Here is a 22,278-nt window from a genome sequence, read left to right on the forward strand (position 1 = left end):
TGTTAAAATTTTTTTTTATATTATTACATAAAAATTATTTTATATTTATGTTATTAATTTTACAAACTAAATGATATAATTTATGATATATATGATTTTAAACTATTGTAATCTGTATTATATTTATTTTATTACATAAAAATGCAAAAAATAAATTAGTAAGATCAAATTAATTTGATCTATTCAATTTTTAATTTTAAAATCGATAATCAATCAAACTAATTGAATAAACTAATTTTTTACCAATTAATAATGAATTGGAATAAATTGAATAGAATTAATATATATCAATAATTTTAAACAGAGATGTTCATAGGTTAGGTATAGTCCATCGAACTCATACTTGATGTTAATAATTTATATGTTTGTTTAAACATGACTCAACTCAATATTTCAAAGTCTCAAAATTTTTCTAAATCAATATAAATTAAAAAAAATAAATCTTAAATCATCTATTAAATTTAATTTGTATAATAAAAAATTAAAAAAAAATTATTTAAAAAATAAAAAAATAAAAAATTACATACATATACTTATATAATTATAATATTTTAATTATATATAATTTATTTGGATAGGACTAGACCAAATTTGGACTTTAATTTTTTTATCTGAAATTTGTCTTGAAATTTAAATTAATTTAAAAATTATATTCAAATCTATTTAATAAATTTTAATTTTTTTAAATAATTTTTTTTTAAATTTTAAACAAATTTTTATATTTATACGGATAACTCAATTTTTCAGCAGATCTAATTTTCAATAAGTTAAATCAAGTACAATCTATTGATGCCCACCTATGAATCCCTAATTAAGAAACTACTTAAGATAGGAAAAAAATTAAGTAACTCTTGCAGATCTCGTCGCCACGACAATAAAACAGCACGGTTTCTTTAAAGTGGACAGATAATTTTTATATTCATGCCTTATAAAAAATCGATAACTCAAATATTTATATCATATTTTATATAAAAAATATATTATAATTTATGTTAACAAAAAATATATAAAATATATATTTTTATATTTTTTTAATGATATCTTAAATGAAAACATTAATTTAAAATATGTAATTGAGTTGAATTAAATTGATATAATAAAAAATTTAAATTTAAATTTAATTTTTAAATTATTTAAAATTTAATTTGATTTTAATTAAATTTTAATTTTTAAATTTAGATTCGACTCAAAATAAAAATTAAATTACTCAAATTTATTTGATTACATTTATTTAATATAAAATAATTTAATTTTTATAATTGATTTTAAATTTTAATATGTGTTTAAACTTAAATTTAAACTTTAATTAATATATATAAATAAAATAATAATTTTTAAATAAAATAATAAAATATGCTAAAATTTAAAATTTTAATTATATTCATAAATTATTTAAAATTAAATATTCAAATATTAAAATTCAGTACATTAATAAATTAAATTATCCAGATTCAAGTCGATAATATCTTAACGGAATTTTAAATTTTGTTGAAGTGAAGTCAAATAACTTTCTTGAGATATCATTTACGTCAGTAACAATCTCAAACCTCTTTTAGATTTGTTGGATTTTTTGCCGTTAGTTTGCTCGGAACCACAACTCCAACACGTGGACCTCAGCTCCCCACTTTCCATCACTCCTTTTTCTTCATTCAAACTCAAATATCCGCCATCAAAACCCCCCAAAATTAACTTTAAAAAACGAAAGAAATTTCCCTTGATTCTCCTCTTTGATTCAGTTGAATGGTGGACCATGATCTGACGTCACCGCTTCTCCCTCCTCGATCGACCGATCAACCCCAAACTGTCCTCACCGTCCTTGACGACGAAGATTCCGAACTCTCCGATCAACAATCTGCCCTCCAAATCCGCATTCCTCATCAGAATCATAACCACAACCACAACCACAGCCGAATCAACAACAAGAACGGCCACGTCAACTCTCCGAACCCGTACGAGTTTCTCTGGTCAGGCGAGTTCTCGGTTCCGGCGCCGACCACGGTTGATCCGTTTCGAAACGGGTCGCCATCTATTTGCGGGGTTTACGAAGTAACAAAGATCGTGCTGTGTTTGCCGATTGCTTTAGCGAGATTGGTCTTGTTTGGTGTGTGTTTGGCAGTTGGTTATATCGCGACCAGGATAGCGTTAGAAGGGTGGAAGGATAAGCAAAATCCAATGCCCAAATGGCGGACTAGAATCATGTGGGTCACTAGGATTTGCGCTCGCTTTATCCTATTCTCTTGCGGGTAAGTCAATAACGAACCATGCCAATCTAAAATACTAATATGATGATGCATACGAACATAATATGAAAAAAAATAAAAATGTAATACGTTTAAAATTTTTGCAATTATTATATACAGGTGTAACCAGGGATTTAAAATACGGTTGCAACCGCTGCGACCGCAGTTTTTGTCGCGTCGTATTTACCATGATTGTGGACATTATAAATAATACAGCGGTAACCATGCTCTTCTCAGTTCTATTTTTTTAAAAAATTTTCATAATTTACTAAAGAATAGTTTGATATAATAATATTTATTTATAATATTTTAATCTTATATTTAGAGGTTAAAATAAAATTTTGACATATTTTAGCTATAACTCATAATCAATATGCTATAAAATTTATAGATATATTAAAGAAAAGTACAAATAATGGTTTTAGTGTCCCGGCTGCAATTTTTCGTTATATCATTGTTTGCGGACACGATATACTATTATTTGTAGGAATGATGATTCACATATCTATTGCGGTGAATAATGGTAGCGGAGAGCGGTGCTGCTGCTAAATAGCGCTTATACCATGTTACGGACGTTATTTAAATCCATGGACTGCCGTGTAACAAAACTAAAAAAATGTAATTCATGTTTTTGTGTCAAGAATTGTGACACATAATTTTCATGTAAAACACGGAACAAATACATGAATTTCAGTATCTTACACGATAAGAATACATGAATTTCAAATCTAGTCAAAAATCAAAATGATTTTCCCTTGAGTTGAAAATTTTCTAATATTTTGATAACAATGGTTGAATTCCTTTTTCATGTAGCTACCAGTGGATTAGAAGAAAAGGAAAAGCAGCTCCAAGGGAGATTGCTTCAAAAGTTGTATCAAATCATGTATCATACATTGAACCCATTTTTTATTTCTATGAATTATTTCTTACAATAGTTGCATCAGAGTCCCATGACTCCATATCCTTTGTTGGAACTATTATTAGAGCTATGCAGGTAATCTACAAGCTTAATTTTGATCTTCTGTTTTTATAGTTGCTATATGCTTTGTGTTACTGAACTCATTTTCTTTTATGTTCATAGGTGATATATGTTGATAGATTCTCACCAGCATCAAGAAAGAATGCTGTAAATGAAATAAAGGTACAAAGTTTCTATGACATCTGTATTTTGGCTTGTTTGGTGTAGTTGTTTTGAAACTCCCTAAAGTAGGGGAAATGGTAACTGTAGAAATGTTGAATCATTCATGTGTCTAAGTTCATTATAATGAAGTAAATTTATATGATTTTTATCAATTTATAAGCTATTGATACAGAAATGTGGTTTCAAGGATCTGAATACAGAGAAGGGCTTCATGTCATTCATTTCCTAGGGTGCTACCATTTCCTGAGGGAACCACAACTACTGGGAAGGTCCTTATTTCGTTCCAACTTGGTGCATTCATCCCTGGTCACCCTATTCAACCTGTTATTGTTTGATATCCCCATGTACACTTCGATCAATCTTGGTAGGACTCGATTTCTTTGGTGAAAACCTCCTTTCTTTAACTTTTTTGTTCTCTGTTCTTTTTATTCTCTGCATTCACTTACTAAATGTTTTTGGTATTGTCTTGCTTAGGGGGCTTATTTCTTTGGCTAAGCTCATGTTTAGAATGTTTACTCAGTTTCATAATTTTATGGAGGTATGACATCTAGCTTATTTAATTCAAATTTCAGTGTTGTTTTCCACAGTTCAGCAAATCTGCATTCTGTTTGAATCTAATTCCGAGTTTTCTTAATATCTCCCTATCATTATGTTTCCTGATCACCAAAACCAAAATGCTCTCCGCTTTGCAGAGAGGGTGAGTGTCTGCTTGTTATTGATCTAATTTTGTTACTTCATCTGACCTTTAATGTGTTTGTTTTTAGTTTTTAAAGAGCAATACCCAGTGTACATTCTATGGAACTTTGCTGGAAATTTTGTACTTTTGATAATGAATGCTAAGAAACTTTAGTCTCTATGTGTCCTGGTGCTTGACTTTTACTTCCTATATTTGCTTATGGATCTTTACAGATATGTAGAAGCAGTCTGTATGTATTTTTATTTCTCCTTGTGATGTTGGGTTCTGTAGATTGTTGATTAGTTCATATGTGTGTGTGCTGACTGGTCAAGCTATGGCAAGTGTTCTCAATGTTGTACAAACATCTCATTCCTATGGGGATGTAATGCTCCTCATGAAAGCTGCTCAGCTACAACAGGTGTGAGCTTCTCTCAGTGATTGTTTATGAACTTTTAAATTAATGAAAATTGAGTTAGTGTTTAGAAATTTGGGGTCCCATGACATGTGGTTCATCTTGAAGTGCATCTGTGAGGCATCACTATTTTTCTTCTTCTGTAGTAAAGTAATTGGAAATGACTTGCAGAAAACAGGTACTTGTTCTGGAAAATAAAGATTTTTAGTTAAGATAAAACATCAAGAAGATTCACAAATGTGATTTCTATAAGTTGGTGGTGTTATTTAATAAGTTATGTATGCTAGAAGAGTCATTATTAAGCTTTATTTTATGTTTCTTAAGAAAAGAAATTTGCTATGTTTTTTACTAATATAGTCCTTACTTATAAAGAGTAATAGTTTTTAGACTTGCTATAGTTACTGAGAGTATTGTGCTGAAGCATACATGACTATTGAAGCAACTGTGCCGAAAAAGAATGACAATGGGTAGGTTTATGTCCATATTTTCATAAAATTTATCTCATTTAGATTGGTGGTATAGAATAAAATCAAGATGGAGAAGATACTGTGTTTAGTTGAGCATCATTATTTAAGTTAAATCCATGTTATTCCTTGTCAGTGGCTGTATCTATATAGGAGCAAGTATGCTGACTAATCAATTAATTCCTAGTATATTTTCTGACAATATTGGCTGCAGCTCCTTTCTGGAATGATTGTCGGTAATGAACTGCCTGGCATCTGAATATTTGTTTGTGTTAGTTTTAAGCTTAGAATTGAATCTAGTTGTCCTGCTATAGTTTTCACTAATAGTTGTTTTAACATAAACTTTGCAGGAAAAGCCTGGCGTTATATGTTTGAGATGGCCAGGATTGAATCGGTGAGTCAGGCATTGAACCTCTTCATATTTGAAACATACACCTATTCTTTTGTCTTCCATGGAAATTCATTCATATTTTGAAGTTGATTTGTCTACGTTGGTTTCTATGAAGATGCTTACTCCTACGTTTTCTCCAATCACTTCCTCACTTAGTAAACCAGTTTATCTCTTTTTGCAGCTATACCACATAAGCAGCTTGGAGGCCATGGACTTTCTGGATAAGTTTCTTTCCATGAATCCAGACACCAGGTATTGCTAAAGCATTTATGACGAGAAAAAGTATTCTTTTCTTGTTATTGAGCCAACCAAGAGTAGCAGATGCTAGACTTGTAGAACCACACGACCTCTAATGCAGAAACACTGAAGGATATTTGTTCCTTTCTTTTTTCTCATAATTTTTTAAGTTCCGAATGATCTCTTCCTGCAGCGGTTGTGTCAAACTTAAGGATTTTTTGAGGGTTCTACAACTAAAGGCCTGTAAACTTTCTGAAGAGGTCAGTTTTTTCTTAATATTTGCTTATTGTTATGACATTTATTTCCTCTCTTTTGTATCATGATTATATTCTTGAATACAGATCTTTGGGTTCCTTGATGTGGAGAAGAATGGATCAATTACATTTAAGCAGGTAGTCCAACTGCCCATTATTTGCCTCCAGACGGATTTTTTACTTTGGTTTTTGTGTCTTCATGTTAGCATCATGCTTTAGTGTGTTGCTACCTGACCAAGAACATGGCAGCATATATATGAAAATGATAGTGCTTTGGTCATCTATAGAAAATCTTTGTACTTTATACACACGACCAAATACATGCCGCATTGATTAAATCTTGTTTACCTGAAGTCCTCGACTTCTCTTCTCCTGCACAAAGAATCCATATTCGACCCTCCAATTTTCTCCCATTAAGTCATGAATTTTGGACTCGTCACCTCTTCCTCTTCATTATTGCCGCCACTACGTTGCCCTTAGGTATCAAATTTTTAGTATTCTGCTGACATCCTGGTACTAAAGCAGAATTTAAAAGCAGATATTTAGATAATAACTCTTTAGAGGCATACTTTTCTTGGTGATAACCCTTGCATCTCACTAAATCTTTTAGTGTTGTTATTGGTTGCTGCATAAAACAGAAAACTTTATTATTATTGGTTTCCTTCTAAAACAAAAAAAACTATTCCTTACCCCATCCGTTTTAATCTTGTTCTATGTTTTGTATATTTGCTGCTAGGTTTCCTAAGCTTCTGAATTCTCTCTGATGTTTGTGCCTGATTTACATGCCAAAGTTGCACCAGAATTTTGGTCTAAAGATGCCTTAAGGCTCTGTTTGGTAGGAAGAAAAGAGAGAGGAAAGGAAGTAAATTGTTTTAATCTAATGGTTGAGTTACAAAATAGCGCATGTTATGTTGCTCAATGTTTATATCAAAATTCTTTCTTTCCTTCATACAAAACGAAGTGTAAGCAAAATTTGCCTCCTTAGCTGGCTCACAATACAGTATTCTGTTCTTCCTGGCAGTTCTTATTTGGATCAGCTCGTGTTATGAAGCAGCCACTATTCAGGCCAGCCTGTGAACTAGCCTTTGCTGAATGTGATGCAGAGGGAGATAACTATTGTACAAAGAAAGAAGTATGTTGTTCTTTCTTTGGTTTCCCTAAGTTTGTACTTGTTCATTTTTCATCCGTTTAACCATTTTTTTGGGGTACAAAAGAGACCGTGGTCTGGTGATGGGGACTGGATGCTATGTTTTAAAGATGACTGCATAAACTAATTGAGTTCAGCTCTGGATTTGTCATCCGATTAACCTTTTCTTTGGGTACAAAGGAGACAACAGCCTTTTTTTCTCCTGTTTAACCTTTTTTTTGGATAAAAAAAAGACCGCAGCTAGGTATAAGAGAAAAGATTGCGAGTGTTGAGATTTGAACCCCAAACTTACTAGATGCCATTTTTTAAGGATAGCTGCATGCACCAACTGAGCTAAACTTTGGGTTTGTCATCCGGTTAACCTTTGCTCATTTATGCTCATAACATTAACTCTTCTGTTTCTGATTGCTTTTGGATCAGTTGAAAGATATTTTTAGGCAAGCAATTCCAGATCTGAATGAAGATGAGGTAAAAGAAATACTATATAAGACTGTTTGTTAATTTTTTTTGGGGTGCCATTTCTGACCTGACCCAAGCTCATCTGCCACTGTCTACATGCAGTCCCATGGGCTGTTCAATCTATTTGATATGGACAATGATGGGAGAATCAGCAGGGATGATTTCTTTTCCTGCCTGAGAAAGAACCCTTTGCTGATATCACTTGTCAAAAGCTGGTGATAGGATGCTGGAGGAGATTGTTTGATGAATGGAGGGGCCATTTTCCTCCATTTTGTGTAACTATTTTTTCACTGCTTCTTGGGTTTTCTTGACATGAATGCCAGGTAACTGATTCTTGTGCTGAATTTTTTGATCTTGCCCGTCATGTTGCTCGCATGAACCAATATCTTTGAACTGTATTGTTTTGTGCTCATAGAATATTTTGATTCTAAAAGTAAGTTTTAATAACTTAAGAATTTTTTTTTGGGTGCATTCAATTTAAATGTCTATTATTATCATAGGTAGGGGTGAAAAAAAACTGAAAATTGATTTGAAATCATAGTATTTTGTTTGGATTAATTTTTTTTTATTCGGTTTGGATTAAATTCATATATAAAATATATAAATTAGATTTAAATCGGATTTTGGATCAAGAAGTGAAAAATCAAAAAAATTGAATCAAATTAAATTATATATTTGTTTAGTTTATATATATTTTTAATTTTTATAAAATAAAAATAATTATTTTATATTTAAAATAATATATAAAAATAAAAAAAATTAAATCTTAAAATTTGATAAACCAATAAAATTGATAAAATTCGATTTGAATTGAATTAGATGAAAGTTTGGATTAGATTTGGATCATATTTTAAAAATTTATAATTATATATGTATTATCTGAAAAAGTTAAATCAAATTCCATAATGATATTACCTCTAATCATTGGTGAATAATCAAAATAAACTGCATTTAATTTTTTTGGGTATTTAATACCTTTATTGTATGAAAATAAGTTTGTAATATTTTATTTTGTTGTATATAAAATCATAAAATTTTAAAAGTATATACAAAAAAAAGTTTAATTAGTTCAAAAAGACTAACGACTGTTTATGTGATATTTTGTTGTAAATAAAATTATAAAATTTTAAAAATACATAAAAATTTAATGTAATTAAATAAGATTAACGACTGTTTATATAATATAGTTAACATTTTTTTGTGACATGATAAAGGTGCAAAATGATGTACAAGTTCACTAACGCCGAATCTATACCAAATCTATAGAACAAGATTAGTAGGTTGGGCAAGCTTTCCTTAGATTTTGTATTGATATAAATTAGATTTCGTATAATTATAAGTTATGATATATAATTTTTGTATAAAATATAATATAAATACATAAATTATCATGTATAAATAAAAAATTAAAAGATAAGAAGACTATTATAAACATTCCAAGTTTTTTAAATTTTATTTAGAACATTAACTTGAGCATCGAGGTAAGTTTTGGAATCTCAACTCAAGCTGATTATTCTAGACATTAATTTTAACTCTGCCATATATGAAGACATAATCTTCAAGATATTGAAGACATAAAGGGAGCCAACGAATTTTTTTTTATTTTTTAATTTAAAATTTTATCTGAATTATATATATATATTTAATATTCAAATCAAATAAAAAAATTTATTCAGATCAAATCGAAAATTATGATTTTAAATAAAGTTTTGGCTTTCATAGTTTTTTTTCTGATCCACAATGAATTCCGAGTATGGGGGACCATCCAGGGAATGCATGCACATGGACCATATTCCCTTGTATTTATCACGTTAGTACAACAATAAAGGCACCCCTCCCCCAGCAGGGGCAGAAATGAACAGTATCACCCACACTGACCCAAATTGGAGGACCACCTGTCCTAAAAAAGAGACATCCGATCCGAATTGTTGTGATCCTCAGAACTTCCATAGAAATTACACTTTAAGGTTCCCATTAACTCTTTCTTTGTTATTCAAGGGCCATGATGTAATCTCACAAATCCCAAAATCAAATTTGACCCTTTGATTGAAAGCTGATGGGTTAAAAAAAGAGAAACATGGCAAGCTTTGTGGTCCCCCATGTAGCAGACCCAAGGCTAACTAACCTAAAGCCAATCCCTACAAAAGGCATAAAAGAAAACCCATGAAAGTTACAGACAAATGACAAGTGTCGGCACATAACTAATTATATTATAAAAAATTATTAATTTTTTAATTTCGCAAAAAATGACATGTTTTATTTTTTAAATATATTTTAAAGGATATAGATTGTTTTATAAATTTTATTTATAAAATTAAAATAGTACATTAATAATATATTTTATAATTTTTTTTATTTGAATATTAAAATATTAGCAAAAAATTTTAAATAGGTAGAAAAATTATCTGTGCTATTAGATCCTCATGCTGTGATTGCCGTTGTCATTATTCCATTTTTAAGTTCTTTACAAGTATTCGTATGTATACATAAATGGGTGGCTTTGGATTTATTTGTAATTATAAAAAGTTTTCATTATAAAAAGTTTTCTTTTTTTGTTGAGATGTTTTTGAATTTTTGTTCATTTAAAAATTTTAATAAATAATTATAAATAATATTTTAAAATTTATTAATTAAAATAAATAAATTATAAATATAATAAAATTTATTCATATTTGATTTATTTATAAAAATTAACAAAACATTTAATAAATAATTTATTAATGTAATTACTTTTTATTTATTTAGTAAATTTAATAAATAATTATATAATATTTTATAATTTATTATTTTACTAAATAATTTACAAATATAATTTTATTCATTCATATTTAATTCTGTCTATTAATTTATAACGTATGTGGGACTAATTATGACAGGTAACATATTCAGGCCGAGCAAAATGACGTATAATTTTCCTTCCCTGTTATCTTAATTATGGCTTCCTCACATTAGAAAAAAAAAAAAAAAAAAAAAACTAAGCATGAAAAATGGGATTTTACTAGAGAAAAGAAGAAAATTTTCTTACCAAAAAAATGTAAAAAACAAAAGAAGTTAAAAAAAAAAAAAAAAAAAAACTAAATCCAAAGGCCAATTTTCCTAGCTTGCCCTCACAAAAGAAGAGGCCAAAAATTTCAATGTGGTCTTATCTCAAATATTCGTGTTTGTAAAGTAATGTGAATGCTTGAGTGGCTGTTATTTTGTCCTTTGTTGCCTCGGTTTTTTTTTTTTTTTTTTTTAATTATTTTTTTTGATAATTTAAAATAAGGTGTAATGATATATATAAATATAATATAAATAATATAAAAATAATATAATTTAAAATTTTAATAATTATTATATATGTATTTAATAAAATAAAAAATAAAAAAATATTTTTATATTAATATAAATTATGATATTTTATATAAAATACGATAAAAATATACATATTTTAATATACCAATTGTCAGTTTAAAAATAAAAAATTATCAGCTGTTTCTGATCTTTCGAAACCTGATTGGTCGGATGTGTACGGTATTGTACGGACGATGTTTGCATATTTCTATCATTGTACCTTTCCAACGTTCCATTTTTATCTTGGAGCTGTTTGCTTTTCCTTTTTTATAACTTCACAGCACAATAAAATCAAAATTTTTAAAATATTTTTACTAAAATTTTCCATTTTCATTGTAAGTTCTTTCTTCTGGGGTTTGTGTTATGAGTTTACCAAGACTAAGCAAAAAAGAGGTTTCAAAATGTTTTTTTTTTTTTTTAATATACAAATATATGCTCTTCCCCTTTACAACTGTATGAATCAAATCACAATAAAATTTTCTAATCTTGGGTCTTCTAGATTTTCTTCACATCCATCAGATTTTTCTAGCTTTCTGGGTTTTTTTTTTTTTTTCTTTTAATTTTTTGGTGAGAAACTTAAGTTTGATGATCTCTTTTGCTCACAGGCGTCTGATCTCCTTTGTTTACACAACTGAACAACATTTTATTTTGTTCTCTAACATCATTAAAAAATGGATTTCTGGGTTATACTTGGTTGGATTTTTGTTATGTCTGTCATGGTAATTATCTGAGTTTTTTTGCTGCTGTACTGTAATGATGATAGCTTCAGCGTTTTTGTTGCTTGAAGGTGCTGAAATGGTGAGAGGAAAGACTCAAATGAGGAGGATAGAGAATGCCACAAGCAGGCAAGTCACCTTCTCCAAGAGACGAAGTGGGTTGCTCAAAAAGGCCTTTGAGCTATCAGTTCTTTGTGATGCTGAAGTTGCTCTCATAATTTTCTCTCCCAGAGGCAAGCTCTGTGAATTTGCCAGTTCTAGGTACCATTAGCTCCCCACTTTCTCTAATGAACTTAACAATTTTCTTGTTTGTGATCATGTCATTTTTTTCTATATAAGAGGCCTTAATTCGGGATAAGATAATAAAGGAAGAGATTGTATGTTTTGAGATGCGCATTCGATACATTATACACAGAGGTTAAGCTAGGTATAGGAAGAAGGGAGTCAGATACCAAATCCAACAGGAGAAGAGGGTTAAATAGTAAATATTATGGGAAAGAGTATCATACATATAAGGTTGTTAAAATTTTGGGGGACATGGCTCGTGCCTAACTCTACTTCTAAATTTGTCAATTTGTGTATTTATGTCATATAAAAATTGAAATTTGTATACTTATGTTATATTTTACACGAAAATTATATATCGTAATTCGTGTCGATACGAAAATATATAATATATTTTTTTTAGTTTTGTTAAACATATATATATAGTTATTGTTAAAATTTAAATTATGTAACTTTCGTGTAATTTATTTGTATCATATTTCTGTCATATCATTATATAGTGTTTTAAATTATCAGATTTATCTACCTTTAGCGGTGCCCCTGATCATATATACTGAACCTTACCTTTTAAAGGGGAGGCATGAATTAAGTGAGACCATAATTTGAGAATAAAATAAAAAATAGAGAAGATAAGAAATTATAGGTCTCGGATTTAAATTCCAGACCTAACCCTAGCTCTTCTGGTTCATATTTTTTGAGTGTCACCACTTTTTGGCTTTAATATTAGTATCGATTTCATTTTTTTTTTTGTTGGTATATATGGGATTTGCAATCTAAGGTTGTTTGATCTAGCACACATTAGGGTTGTTCATTAAAATTTTTTTAGTGAATCAAATTAAACTAAATTTGGTGACTATTTCATTTTGCTTAATTTAGTGGTTAATGCTGTCTTAAAATGAGAGTTGGCCCTTTCCTAATGCTAAAATGTTAAAAAAAATTGAACTTTGGGTATTGTATACAACAAATAATAGCTTAGTGACTAAAATTTAATTTGGTAATTTTAAATACGATATGAAATAAGTATGAAAAAAATCAAAGTTAAAATTGATAAAAAAATTATATAGAATTTAACAAAAATTAAAAATTTGTTCTGTGTTTGACGTGTTAGTACTAATTATAACATGATAATTTTTGTATTTTATATATGTTTAATATAAAACGGATACGATACAAATACATGAATTGATAAGAATAACTAAAATGCAGGCTTGTCATTAAATAGAAAATTTAAAATTTGATTGATTGCAATAAAATGTTTAAAATTTAAATGATTATTAAATTTTTATTTGAAGGTTTGTGTAACCCTTTTGTCAAAAAAAAATTTTAAAATAAAAAACCAGCAATTTGATGTTACAGGAAGTAGCAAAAAGAAAATTTCATGTTATGCCATGTAACTCTCTGTAAGTTGAAAAATAGTAAATAAAATTTTTCATTAGGAGCATATTTTCACTTATAAATAATGATCCCCTATATAATTCTTTATTATAATTGAGTAATTACAAAATTATAATAAAAAAATTATTGATGAAATGCTCCCGACGATATACAGTTTAAACAAATTATGACTCTTTTAACTAATATATACCTGCCAGACTTTTTTTTTTTATGCATTTATACCTAAATACATGTGTTTTGAGTAATTTTTAATCTGAAAGAAGAGATAGATTAATTGTATTGCTATTGGATTTCATTCTTTAGCATGCAGGAGACAATAGAACGTTACAAGAGGCATACGAAAACCAAGCCAACTGAACAAAACATGCAGGTTAGGATTTCTCTGAATCCTTTCTTTTCAATCAAATATTCGTGGATGTATATGATGTCCTAAGGTGATTTTTCTCTATTTATGATCCTGAAAAAATGTGTATTCCATTTAGATTTAAAAATTTCGAGTATTTGTATTGTGTAAATCACTGACAATTTCTGTGTTAATATCGTGTTTTGCACAAAAATCATTTGTTATAATTTTTTTCAATATGAAAAATACGAAATATATTTTTTTTATTTTTATTAAATTCATATATAATTTTTATTAAAATTTAACCCGTGTCACGTTTATGTCTTTTTTCGTATCATTTTTATGTTGTATATTAAATCGTTAGATGTAATTCTATTCCTCAACCCCTTAGGTTACAGATTCTCCTTCCCTACATTTTTATACCTCAATCAAGACTGGCCGATATTGACAGCTTGAAACATACTTAAAATAAGTGTGAAAACCCTAACCTTTTCACCAAGTAGCATGCAATTGTATGCATCTCTCTTTCTCTATATGTATGTATATTAGTTGGATGATGCGGATTCAGGACTTTTTTTGAAGTCGTCGATTTATAATATATATATATATAATTACAATAATTTATTAATTTTATAAAAAAAAATATTATGTCCAAAAAAAAATTTTAGGAATGTTTACGAAAAATATTTCCTAAAATTTTCTTTATCTACCATTTGGATCGGCCGCGGGGTTGGTACCCTCTCTTGCAAGTTTGGATTGGATATATATGAGCTGTATTTATCTGCTATAACACAGCATATGCATCATATTTGGAGTCTTGTTTCTGAAATTTCTATTGCACATTGGCTGAAATGGCAGCATCTGAAGACCGAAGCAGCAAACATGGTGAAGAAGATAGAGATTCTTCAAGATTTAAGACGGTACTTGGCCTAATTTAAGATTCATTTTCCTCAAATTTTACTGGTTTGTCATTTTTAACGTTGAAGTACTGAAGAAAGATTTTGAAATTCGAGTCCGAAATGCCTCAGGAAACTGCTCGGAGAGGGTTTGGGTTCATGCACACTAGAAGAACTACAACAGATAGAACAACAGTTGGAAAGGAGCGTAAGCAACGTCAGAGCACGAAAGGTTGAATATGCATGGAAACGATTGATATTGAGTTTTCTGAACATCTTATACATTGAAAATTTAATGAGTTTATATTTGATATATTATCAGTATATAAATTTTATATTATATACTATCAATAAATCAGATGATGGTATCTCATTAATAATTTTTTTTTTTTAAATTTAGTTTTTGTGTAATTATTTTTAAGAGTGATAAAAATTTATTTTTATTCATTAATGATGTGATATCATCTGATTTATTAATAGTACATCAAATATAAATTCAAATTTAACAAATTATTCTTGTCTACTTTTCAGACACAAGTTTTCAAGGAACAGATGGATCGATTGCAAGAAAAGGTAAGCCTTGAGGTTGATCATTTTGAAATAATAGACCTCAACATGAGTGAGAAAATTTTTCATGTTGATTATGGTTATGCCAAGAGCTTCTAATGAAAAGATATGCTTCAAAATTATACATGAGGATGCAATGTAACACAAGAAAGGAAAAGCCATGTAACTTTCCCTGTCATGTTGATAAATTATGAGGATATGATATGGTATATATGTGAAAACAAATAATACTTCATAAGCGGAATACGGAACTTTACATTTTGCTTCAAATTCATGTCTAACCAATATATATCTTAAACCCTAAACTCTATATATATTAGTTTCATTGAATGAGTGATTAGTTGATTGCTAACAACTGTCTTAATTTTTTTGGCCAAAACTCAGGAGAAAATCCTAGCTGCTGAAAATGCAAAGCTTTATGAGAAGGTAAGCCTTTGCCTTTGCTATCAATAACAATTCAGACAGGAAAATGACAAGGAATTTGGATTGATTACAAGCTTCCTTCGACATTGTCTCATTGAAATCTTTGATTCAACTGAAAAATCCGGCTTAAATCTTCTTCTCTCAAGTGTGTTATGCAGCCATGGAAAGGATCAAAGGAGCAGAAAGAGAATATACCCTATAATGAAAGCAGTCCGAGCTCGGACGTGGAGACTGACTTGTTCATTGGACCACCAGAAGGGAGAACAAAAAGCAACCTGCAACGAGCTAATCCGATGCCTTGCACATATGAATTATAGTGCACAATTTAATGCATTGAGCGTCCGGTTTGTTGCATTAGTTTCAAATAGAATTCATATCAGCATGTAAAAATGCTTGTTGAAAAATCCAACATTAGCAATAACCAAAGATTCGTCATATAAAGTATCTTTTTTTACATGTCATTGAAATGCTCCATTATTCTATTAACCTTTTTGTGTGACATTTGTTACAATTTTAAATCGTTTGTTTATATGTTCTTGTTATATTATTATATCGTATATAAAATTATATCGGATCTATTGGTATTGACCTCTGATACGGAACCTTTTGTGGAACAGGGTTGCTGCTCAAATCTTGAATTTGTAAATCCTTGTAAAGTTAATGTAGCTTGAGATTTTTGGGTAGCATTTTGAATCTTAAATGGTCATATTGAAATGTCAAATTTTGTTGCAAGACGATCTTTTCATTGATGAATTTGTCAAAGATGGTTGTTTTTTAGCTTTGTTTTGGTTGGGCTTTCAATCTGTCAATTTAGCCCAATTTGGTCATACTTATTGCTTAGGATGTTAGTCTCTGATTAGAGGATAAGAGCTTGATTATAATTGATTTTTAAAATTAACAGATTATCAAAAGCTAATCCAAAATCCATCCTAGGTTATTGGGGTTATATTTGTAATTTTCTTATAATGAAAATTTTTGAAAGTTGTAAAATGAACATAATTGTTACATTGAAAATGAATCATTATAAATTTCATGCATTCAAATTTTCTTTACATTTATATTTTATTGCTTTTTTAATTTTAAATCTAATCATCTACATATAAATGTAAAGAAAGCGAAAAGCTTATGTAGTATAGCGTGAGGGTGAGAAAAAATTCAAAAAAAAAATAATAATTGTTTGAAATTATAATGTTCGGTTTGAATTGATTTTTTTTATTTAGTTCGAAATAAATTTAAATATTAAATATATATTAGAATCAGATTGAAAAGTAAAATATAAAAAAAAATATGAATCGAATCAAATTATATATTTTTATTAATTTTTTAAATTTTTATAAAATAAAATAATTATTTTATACATAAATTTATTTAAATATGTTAAAAATTATTTTAAAATAATATATAAAAATTAAATTTTAAAAATTAAAAAATCAAATTGAACTAATAAAATTTAATTTTGATCAGATCATATAAATTTTACTTTAAATTTGAATAAAATTTTAAAAATTTATAATTATAAGCATTAACAAAAAAAAATTAAATCTAATATGATCAAAACTATTCCCACTCAGGTCTCCTGCATATATTGACAATGAAAACGACATCGTGCGTGTTGGCTAAACGACGTTATAAAAAATCTCTCTCAAAAATAGAGATGATATGAAAGCGAAAAAATATAAAAGAAGAATTACCTTACAACCACGCTTTTTATCTGATGCTTGTTTTCCTATGTATGTCCATTACTACTAGCTTGGATTCGAATCCGCTGCTCTCAGTTTCACCAGATCTATTCACTGTTAACTTGTAATTCTCCTTTTTTCCCGCTTCTTGATTCTTCAATTTCTTGTTTAACTGGTTTTCTTTTTGTTGTTCTTAGGTTTTGATTGCCAATGGCGTTTAAGCGGGGACTATCAAATGTCGGCGTCCACCGGAACCGAAGTGCTGGATCTCGATTGCCTCTTATGATTCTCGTTTTCCTTTCAGTTCTCTCGCCTCTTGTTTTCTTCATCGGCCGAGGGCTGTATATTTCTGGTTCGATTGCCTTTGATTTTGATATTCATTTTTGTTTTTGCGTTTTGGAAAATTAATTTCGAAAATGAAGGTTAATTAATTCGTTGTTTGGTTGAATTATAAATGTGTCATTTCGCTCTGATAAAAATTGAAAACTGCCTTGCTTTTGTTGAATTGCTTGTGACTCTAATGCAGTTTCAATGTTTCAAACATTTTGGTGTTTTCTACTTGATTGCATCTGACCTTTGTGCCTCTTGTTGTTTCTTGTGCAGATCAAAATAGTGTTCTAAGTGATTATAGCAAACAGGTTGCTTCTTTAAAAGCTTTTCCATTTAAATTGTTTACATCTTAGATGACTGACTCTGATGTAGATTTGGCAATTCGTGCATTCGTGTATTCGTGCATTCATGTTTTTGTATTGTATTTTACATGAAAATTGCGTCACAATTTGTGTCGACATGAAAACATTAAATACATTTTTTTGGTTTCATTAAACCCATATATAGTTATTGCGAAAATTTTAAACCATGTCATCTTCGTGTCTTTTTTTCGTATTGTGTTTGTGTCACAGTGTCATGGTTTAGATTGCCAATGATTTCTTTATACTCACACTGTTTTGTTTTAAAATGGTTGAGTTTTGCAGAATGTTGATTGGAGGGAAAGGCTGGCATTGCAATCTATCAAAAACCTTTTCACTAAAGAGGTAAATGCAAGTTGGGGTATATATAATATGAATTAATCATATTTCTTGCTCTGACAATTGATATATAATATGAATTAATCAATTCTAGGTTATTGATGTTGTCACGACAAGCACGGCTGATTTGGGGCCACTAAGTCTTGATTCTTTCAGAAAAGGCAATTTGTCTGCATCATGGAAAGTTATTGGGGTAGAGACTTCAGATGAGGATAATGCTACTTCTCAGGTTAGGATCATAGTTATTCTCTACCTCATGACTCACATATATTGGAAAATTTTCTATCTTGTACAGCCTTTTACTGGAAATTTTTTTCCAATTTTAGTTGCTGATGGATTGGTGTTTATTGGATTCTTACATGTTAAAAGTCAAACCAAAAGGCTGCAGATTTGAAACAAGAAATAGCTCAAGTTATAGTTGGAAAGGTTTTCAATGGTAGTGTATTTCTCACTTAAATACATGCATAATGCTCTTGATAGTTTTCATTTTTCATGCTGACCTGCTTGATCCTTGCAGATGATCATTCACGTGATACACCTGCTAAAACACTTCGAAGGGTAATTATCATCTTTTGATGAACTGTGTGCTTTGGTATTATAAATAATTATATAATAAATATGCATTTTCCTTACCTTGCAGCAACTTAGAGATAATAGACGTGAGAAGCGGGCAGCCGAATTGGTGCAACAATATGATGAAGCTACTGTGAAACTTGAAAATGAAGCCATTGCACGATCCAAAGCTGTGGACTCTGCAGTTCTGGGCAAATACAATATATGGAGGAAGGAAAATGAGAATGATAACTCTGATTCCACAGTGCGCTTGATGAGGGATCAAATTATAATGGCAAAGGTTTATTTAAGTATAGCAAAGTTGAAAAATAAGCTTGACTTGCAACAAGAACTGCAGATTAGGCTCAAAGAGAGTCAGCGTGCCTTAGGAGAGTCAACAGCTGATGCCGATCTACCTCACAGGTAAAAGGATGTTGAATCTTTAATCTCATTGGCTTTGTGCGGTTGTCTATGTTTCTTCCTGTTTTTGCTCTTGGTGATTCTGGCAGTTTCTGATTTTGTGTTCTCATGCAACTCTGTTTAGTGCACCCGAGAAAATTAAAGCAATGGGCAAAGTTCTATCCAAAGCAAGAGAGCAATTGTATGATTGCAAGTTGGTCACTGGAAAGCTCAGAGCAATGCTTCAGACATCAGAAGAACAAGTTAGGAGATTGAAAAAACAGAGCATGTTCCTGAGCCAATTAGCTGCCAAAACAATTCCCAATGCGATCCATTGCTTGTCGATGCGTTTGACCATAGAATACTATCTCCTTCCCCTAGAGAAGAGAAAGTTCCCTAGAAGTGAGAATTTGGAAAGTCCAAATCTATACCATTATGCCCTCTTCTCTGATAATGTCTTGGCTGCATCAGTTGTTGTCAACTCAACTATCATGAATGCCAAGGTGATCTGAGCTGCCTTATCTTGTGTAACTGTCTAACTTGCTCTTCCTTTTTGCCCTTCTAGAATAGAAACTGATTGTCAGATTTTTAAGAACTGGGGCTCAGGTGCAGTCTTTACTAAAATTTTCTTTTCGGTGGTATTGCAGGATCCTTCGAAACATGTTTTCCATCTTGTTACTGATAAACTTAATTTTGGAGCAATGAACATGTGGTTTCTGTTGAATCCCCCTGGAAAAGCCAGCATTCATGTTGAAAATGTGGATGAATTCAAGTGGCTTAATTCATCCTATTGCCCTGTCATGCGGCAGCTTGAGACAGCTGCAATGAAAGAGTATTATTTCAAGGCAGATCATGCAACCACATCTGGATCTTCAAACTTGAAGTATCGAAACCCGAAGTATCTCTCAATGCTTAACCACTTGCGGTTCTATCTGCCACAGGTCTACCCCAAGTTAGATAAGATCCTGTTTCTTGATGATGACATTGTTGTCCAGAAAGACTTGACTGGATTGTGGTCTGTGGATCTCCATGGAAAAGTGAACGGTGCAGTAGAAACCTGTGGTGAAAGCTTTCATCGTTATGACAAGTACCTAAACTTCTCAAATCCTCATATTTCACGAAACTTTGATCCTAATGCTTGTGGTTGGGCATATGGAATGAATATGTTTGATCTCAAAGAGTGGAAAAAGAAGGATATCACTGGCATATACCACAAATGGCAAAATATGGTGAGTCTATGGTCTGACTTCATATTATCTATATTCTCTTACATATACACACACCTTCATGGCATTATTTAAATATTTTTCAGAATGAAGATAGAGTGTTGTGGAAACTCGGGACGCTTCCGCCTGGGCTGATTACATTTTACGGCCTGACACATCCGCTCGAGAAGTCATGGCATGTACTCGGTCTTGGCTACAATCCAAGCATAGACAAGAGAGAAATTGACCATGCAGCAGTTGTCCACTACAATGGCAACATGAAACCATGGCTGGAATTGGCCATGACAAAATACCGATCATACTGGACCAAGTACATCAGGTATGATCATCCCTACCTTCGCAGCTGCAACCTAAGTGAATAATCCTGTTTTAAGTATGATCATCCCTCATTCTTTATTCTTCTTTCGTAATTCATTAACTTCATCCCCTTTAGCACTCACCCATTGGTTCGACTTAACAAAATTTGTGCAACCTTAACCTGTTAAGACACCCTATGATTTTTTTGTTTTCCACCTCCATTTTGGAGACAAGTTGTGAGCCTGAGTCAACTGTATTTCTTTTGAACAACGACTTGTTTTGCAGGATTCAATTGTATGAGTATTTATATCTTATAAAGACTCAAATTTCTTTGTTTTTATAAGCAAATTTTTTTCGCAGGGTGTTATATATTTTACAGATTATAGTAAAAAATTAAGAATAATTAAAAAAAAGTATGTCTGTCTTTTATTTTCATTTGTAAATTTAAAAAATTTTATTGTTAGTATACAAAAAATAAATTTTTTATAATATGTACATGAGTTCTGGACACTGATATTATGGGTGAAAAAAATCGAGAAAATAAAAATTAATTTAAAATCGTAATGTTCGTTATGGTTCGGATTAAGTTTTTTATATTTAGTTTGATTAAGTTTAGATATTAAATTTGTATATTAAATTTGAATCAAATTTTAAATTAAAAAATAAAAACAAATCAAATTACATATTTTTATTAATTATATATATATTTTAAATTTTATAAAAGAAAAATAATTATTTTATATTTAAATTTATTTAAATATATTAAAAATCATATTAAAATAATATATATAAAAAAATAAAATTTAAAAAATTATCGAATCGAATTAGTAAAATTCAGTTTGATTTAGATAAAAATGTATGAAAATTTTATTTGAATTTGGATTAAATTTTAAAAATTTATAATTTTATGTATTATTAAAAAAAATTAAATTAAATTTGATCCGATTTGAAAGGGAGGAAAATGACCTTTTACCAATATACTCTCAGAAAGGCAAGCAGCAATCTGGACTCGAAAGATGTGATTCTACAAACCGAAAATCAATATCAGAGAATTTTATTAATTGACGTGCCCTACCTTGACTTGAGAAATGAATTTTTTTGGTAAAATAATTATCGGTTGCTCAATAATGATTATATTTTTAAAATGAATTTTTTAATTATTAAAGTTTGAGTAAGTGTTTTTTTTATCAAGGAACAGTTAGTATTTAATGATGTATTGTCGTAATATTATCATATTAGCTATTAATATAGTATCAAATCATCCAATATATTATGAGGTACTGTTGACTTATTATTATAAATTTTGAAAAAAAAAAATACTAAATGGCAATGTTGCCGTGGCCACATCAACACGTTATTAGAGATTACCGATTGGATAAAAAATATTTATTTAAATTTTAATGATTAAATGAAAAATTTTAATAATTTAGTGATATTTTAAAAATATGACTATAATTGAATAACAAATAACATAATTTATTTTTATTTTAAATTATTAAAATTAAGAATTTAATATTTAGAGAAGTGACAATCAAAAGTTGGTGGTGTTTGTGGCCGGTGGGGTCACATCAAAACTTGTCGTTGCTTGCTTTGGAGAATAATGAAAATTTTTAAATGAAATTTATTAATTTTTTTAAAAATAATTTAATAAAAATTTTAATAAAATATTTAAATAGATAGATTTATAAAATTATTAAAAATATTATTTATAATTTAAA

The 22,278-nt window shown here is 29.6% G+C and overlaps 2 protein-coding genes and 1 pseudogene across 8 annotated transcripts; all 3 read left to right on the forward strand.

Annotated features, from left to right (window-relative positions):
* The first annotated feature begins 1,561 nt into the window (after positions 1–1,561).
* LOC111287341 (lysophospholipid acyltransferase LPEAT2-like) lies at positions 1,562–7,897 on the forward strand (annotated as a pseudogene). Its single transcript, XR_016341415.1, has 13 exons — positions 1,562–2,243; positions 3,054–3,234; positions 3,322–3,388; positions 3,554–3,745; positions 3,856–3,919; positions 4,349–4,475; positions 5,284–5,327; positions 5,506–5,576; positions 5,755–5,821; positions 5,903–5,953; positions 6,837–6,947; positions 7,383–7,430; positions 7,524–7,897. The product of XR_016341415.1 is annotated as a lysophospholipid acyltransferase LPEAT2-like (transcript).
* Positions 7,606–15,820, forward strand: LOC111287339 (MADS-box protein SOC1-like). 5 transcript variants are annotated; one of them, XM_022877828.2, is made up of 8 exons: positions 7,606–7,744; positions 11,542–11,731; positions 13,454–13,520; positions 14,352–14,413; positions 14,522–14,621; positions 14,921–14,962; positions 15,341–15,382; positions 15,526–15,820. In XM_022877828.2, exons 1-8 carry the CDS (start codon positions 7,738–7,740, stop codon positions 15,694–15,696), a joined length of 681 nt encoding a protein of 226 aa, XP_022733563.2. In that variant the 5' UTR covers positions 7,606–7,737; the 3' UTR covers positions 15,697–15,820. The 5 variants fall into 5 exon arrangements, with proteins under 5 accessions (XP_022733563.2, XP_022733561.2, XP_089615381.1 ...); XM_022877826.2 differs by having other exon boundaries at positions 7,613–7,744; positions 11,524–11,731; XM_089759255.1 differs by having other exon boundaries at positions 7,613–7,744; positions 11,524–11,731; positions 15,538–15,820.
* A 1,170-nt stretch (positions 15,821–16,990) lies between these two features.
* Positions 16,991–20,908, forward strand: LOC111288142 (polygalacturonate 4-alpha-galacturonosyltransferase-like). 2 transcript variants are annotated; one of them, XM_022878912.2, is made up of 11 exons: positions 16,991–17,182; positions 17,256–17,410; positions 17,662–17,696; positions 18,033–18,092; positions 18,181–18,315; positions 18,456–18,522; positions 18,604–18,644; positions 18,727–19,061; positions 19,183–19,540; positions 19,685–20,266; positions 20,350–20,908. In XM_022878912.2, exons 2-11 carry the CDS (start codon positions 17,269–17,271, stop codon positions 20,623–20,625), a joined length of 2,031 nt encoding a protein of 676 aa, XP_022734647.2. In that variant the 5' UTR covers positions 16,991–17,182; positions 17,256–17,268; the 3' UTR covers positions 20,626–20,908. The 2 variants fall into 2 exon arrangements, with proteins under 2 accessions (XP_022734647.2, XP_022734648.2); XM_022878913.2 differs by having other exon boundaries at positions 16,991–17,109.
* The last annotated feature ends 1,370 nt before the right edge of the window (positions 20,909–22,278 follow it).

The sequence above is a fragment of the Durio zibethinus genome, chromosome 4 (genome assembly GCF_047325235.1).
Source record: "Durio zibethinus cultivar Kanyao isolate XHJ-2024 chromosome 4, ASM4732523v1, whole genome shotgun sequence".
In the NCBI taxonomy this organism is placed as follows: Eukaryota; Viridiplantae; Streptophyta; class Magnoliopsida; order Malvales; family Malvaceae; genus Durio; species Durio zibethinus.

What these genes read in the sequence shown, in the direction of transcription:
- LOC111288142 (XM_022878912.2), top strand. Translation starts at nt 17,269, where the DNA reads ATGGCGTTTAAGCGGGGACTATCAAATGTCGGCGTCCACCGGAACCGA. An exon ending in TAAGTGATTATAGCAAACAG is followed by an intron (nt 17,697 to 18,032) that starts GTTGCTTCTTTA and finishes TGAGTTTTGCAG; the next exon opens with AATGTTGATTGGAGGGAAAG. An exon ending in CTGCTAAAACACTTCGAAGG is followed by an intron (nt 18,645 to 18,726) that starts GTAATTATCATC and finishes CTTACCTTGCAG; the next exon opens with CAACTTAGAGATAATAGACG.
- LOC111287339 (XM_022877826.2), top strand. An exon ending in ATTCTTCAAGATTTAAGACG is followed by an intron (nt 14,414 to 14,521) that starts GTACTTGGCCTA and finishes GAAATGCCTCAG; the next exon opens with GAAACTGCTCGGAGAGGGTT. An exon ending in ATGCAAAGCTTTATGAGAAG is followed by an intron (nt 15,383 to 15,525) that starts GTAAGCCTTTGC and finishes TCTTCTCTCAAG; the next exon opens with TGTGTTATGCAGCCATGGAA.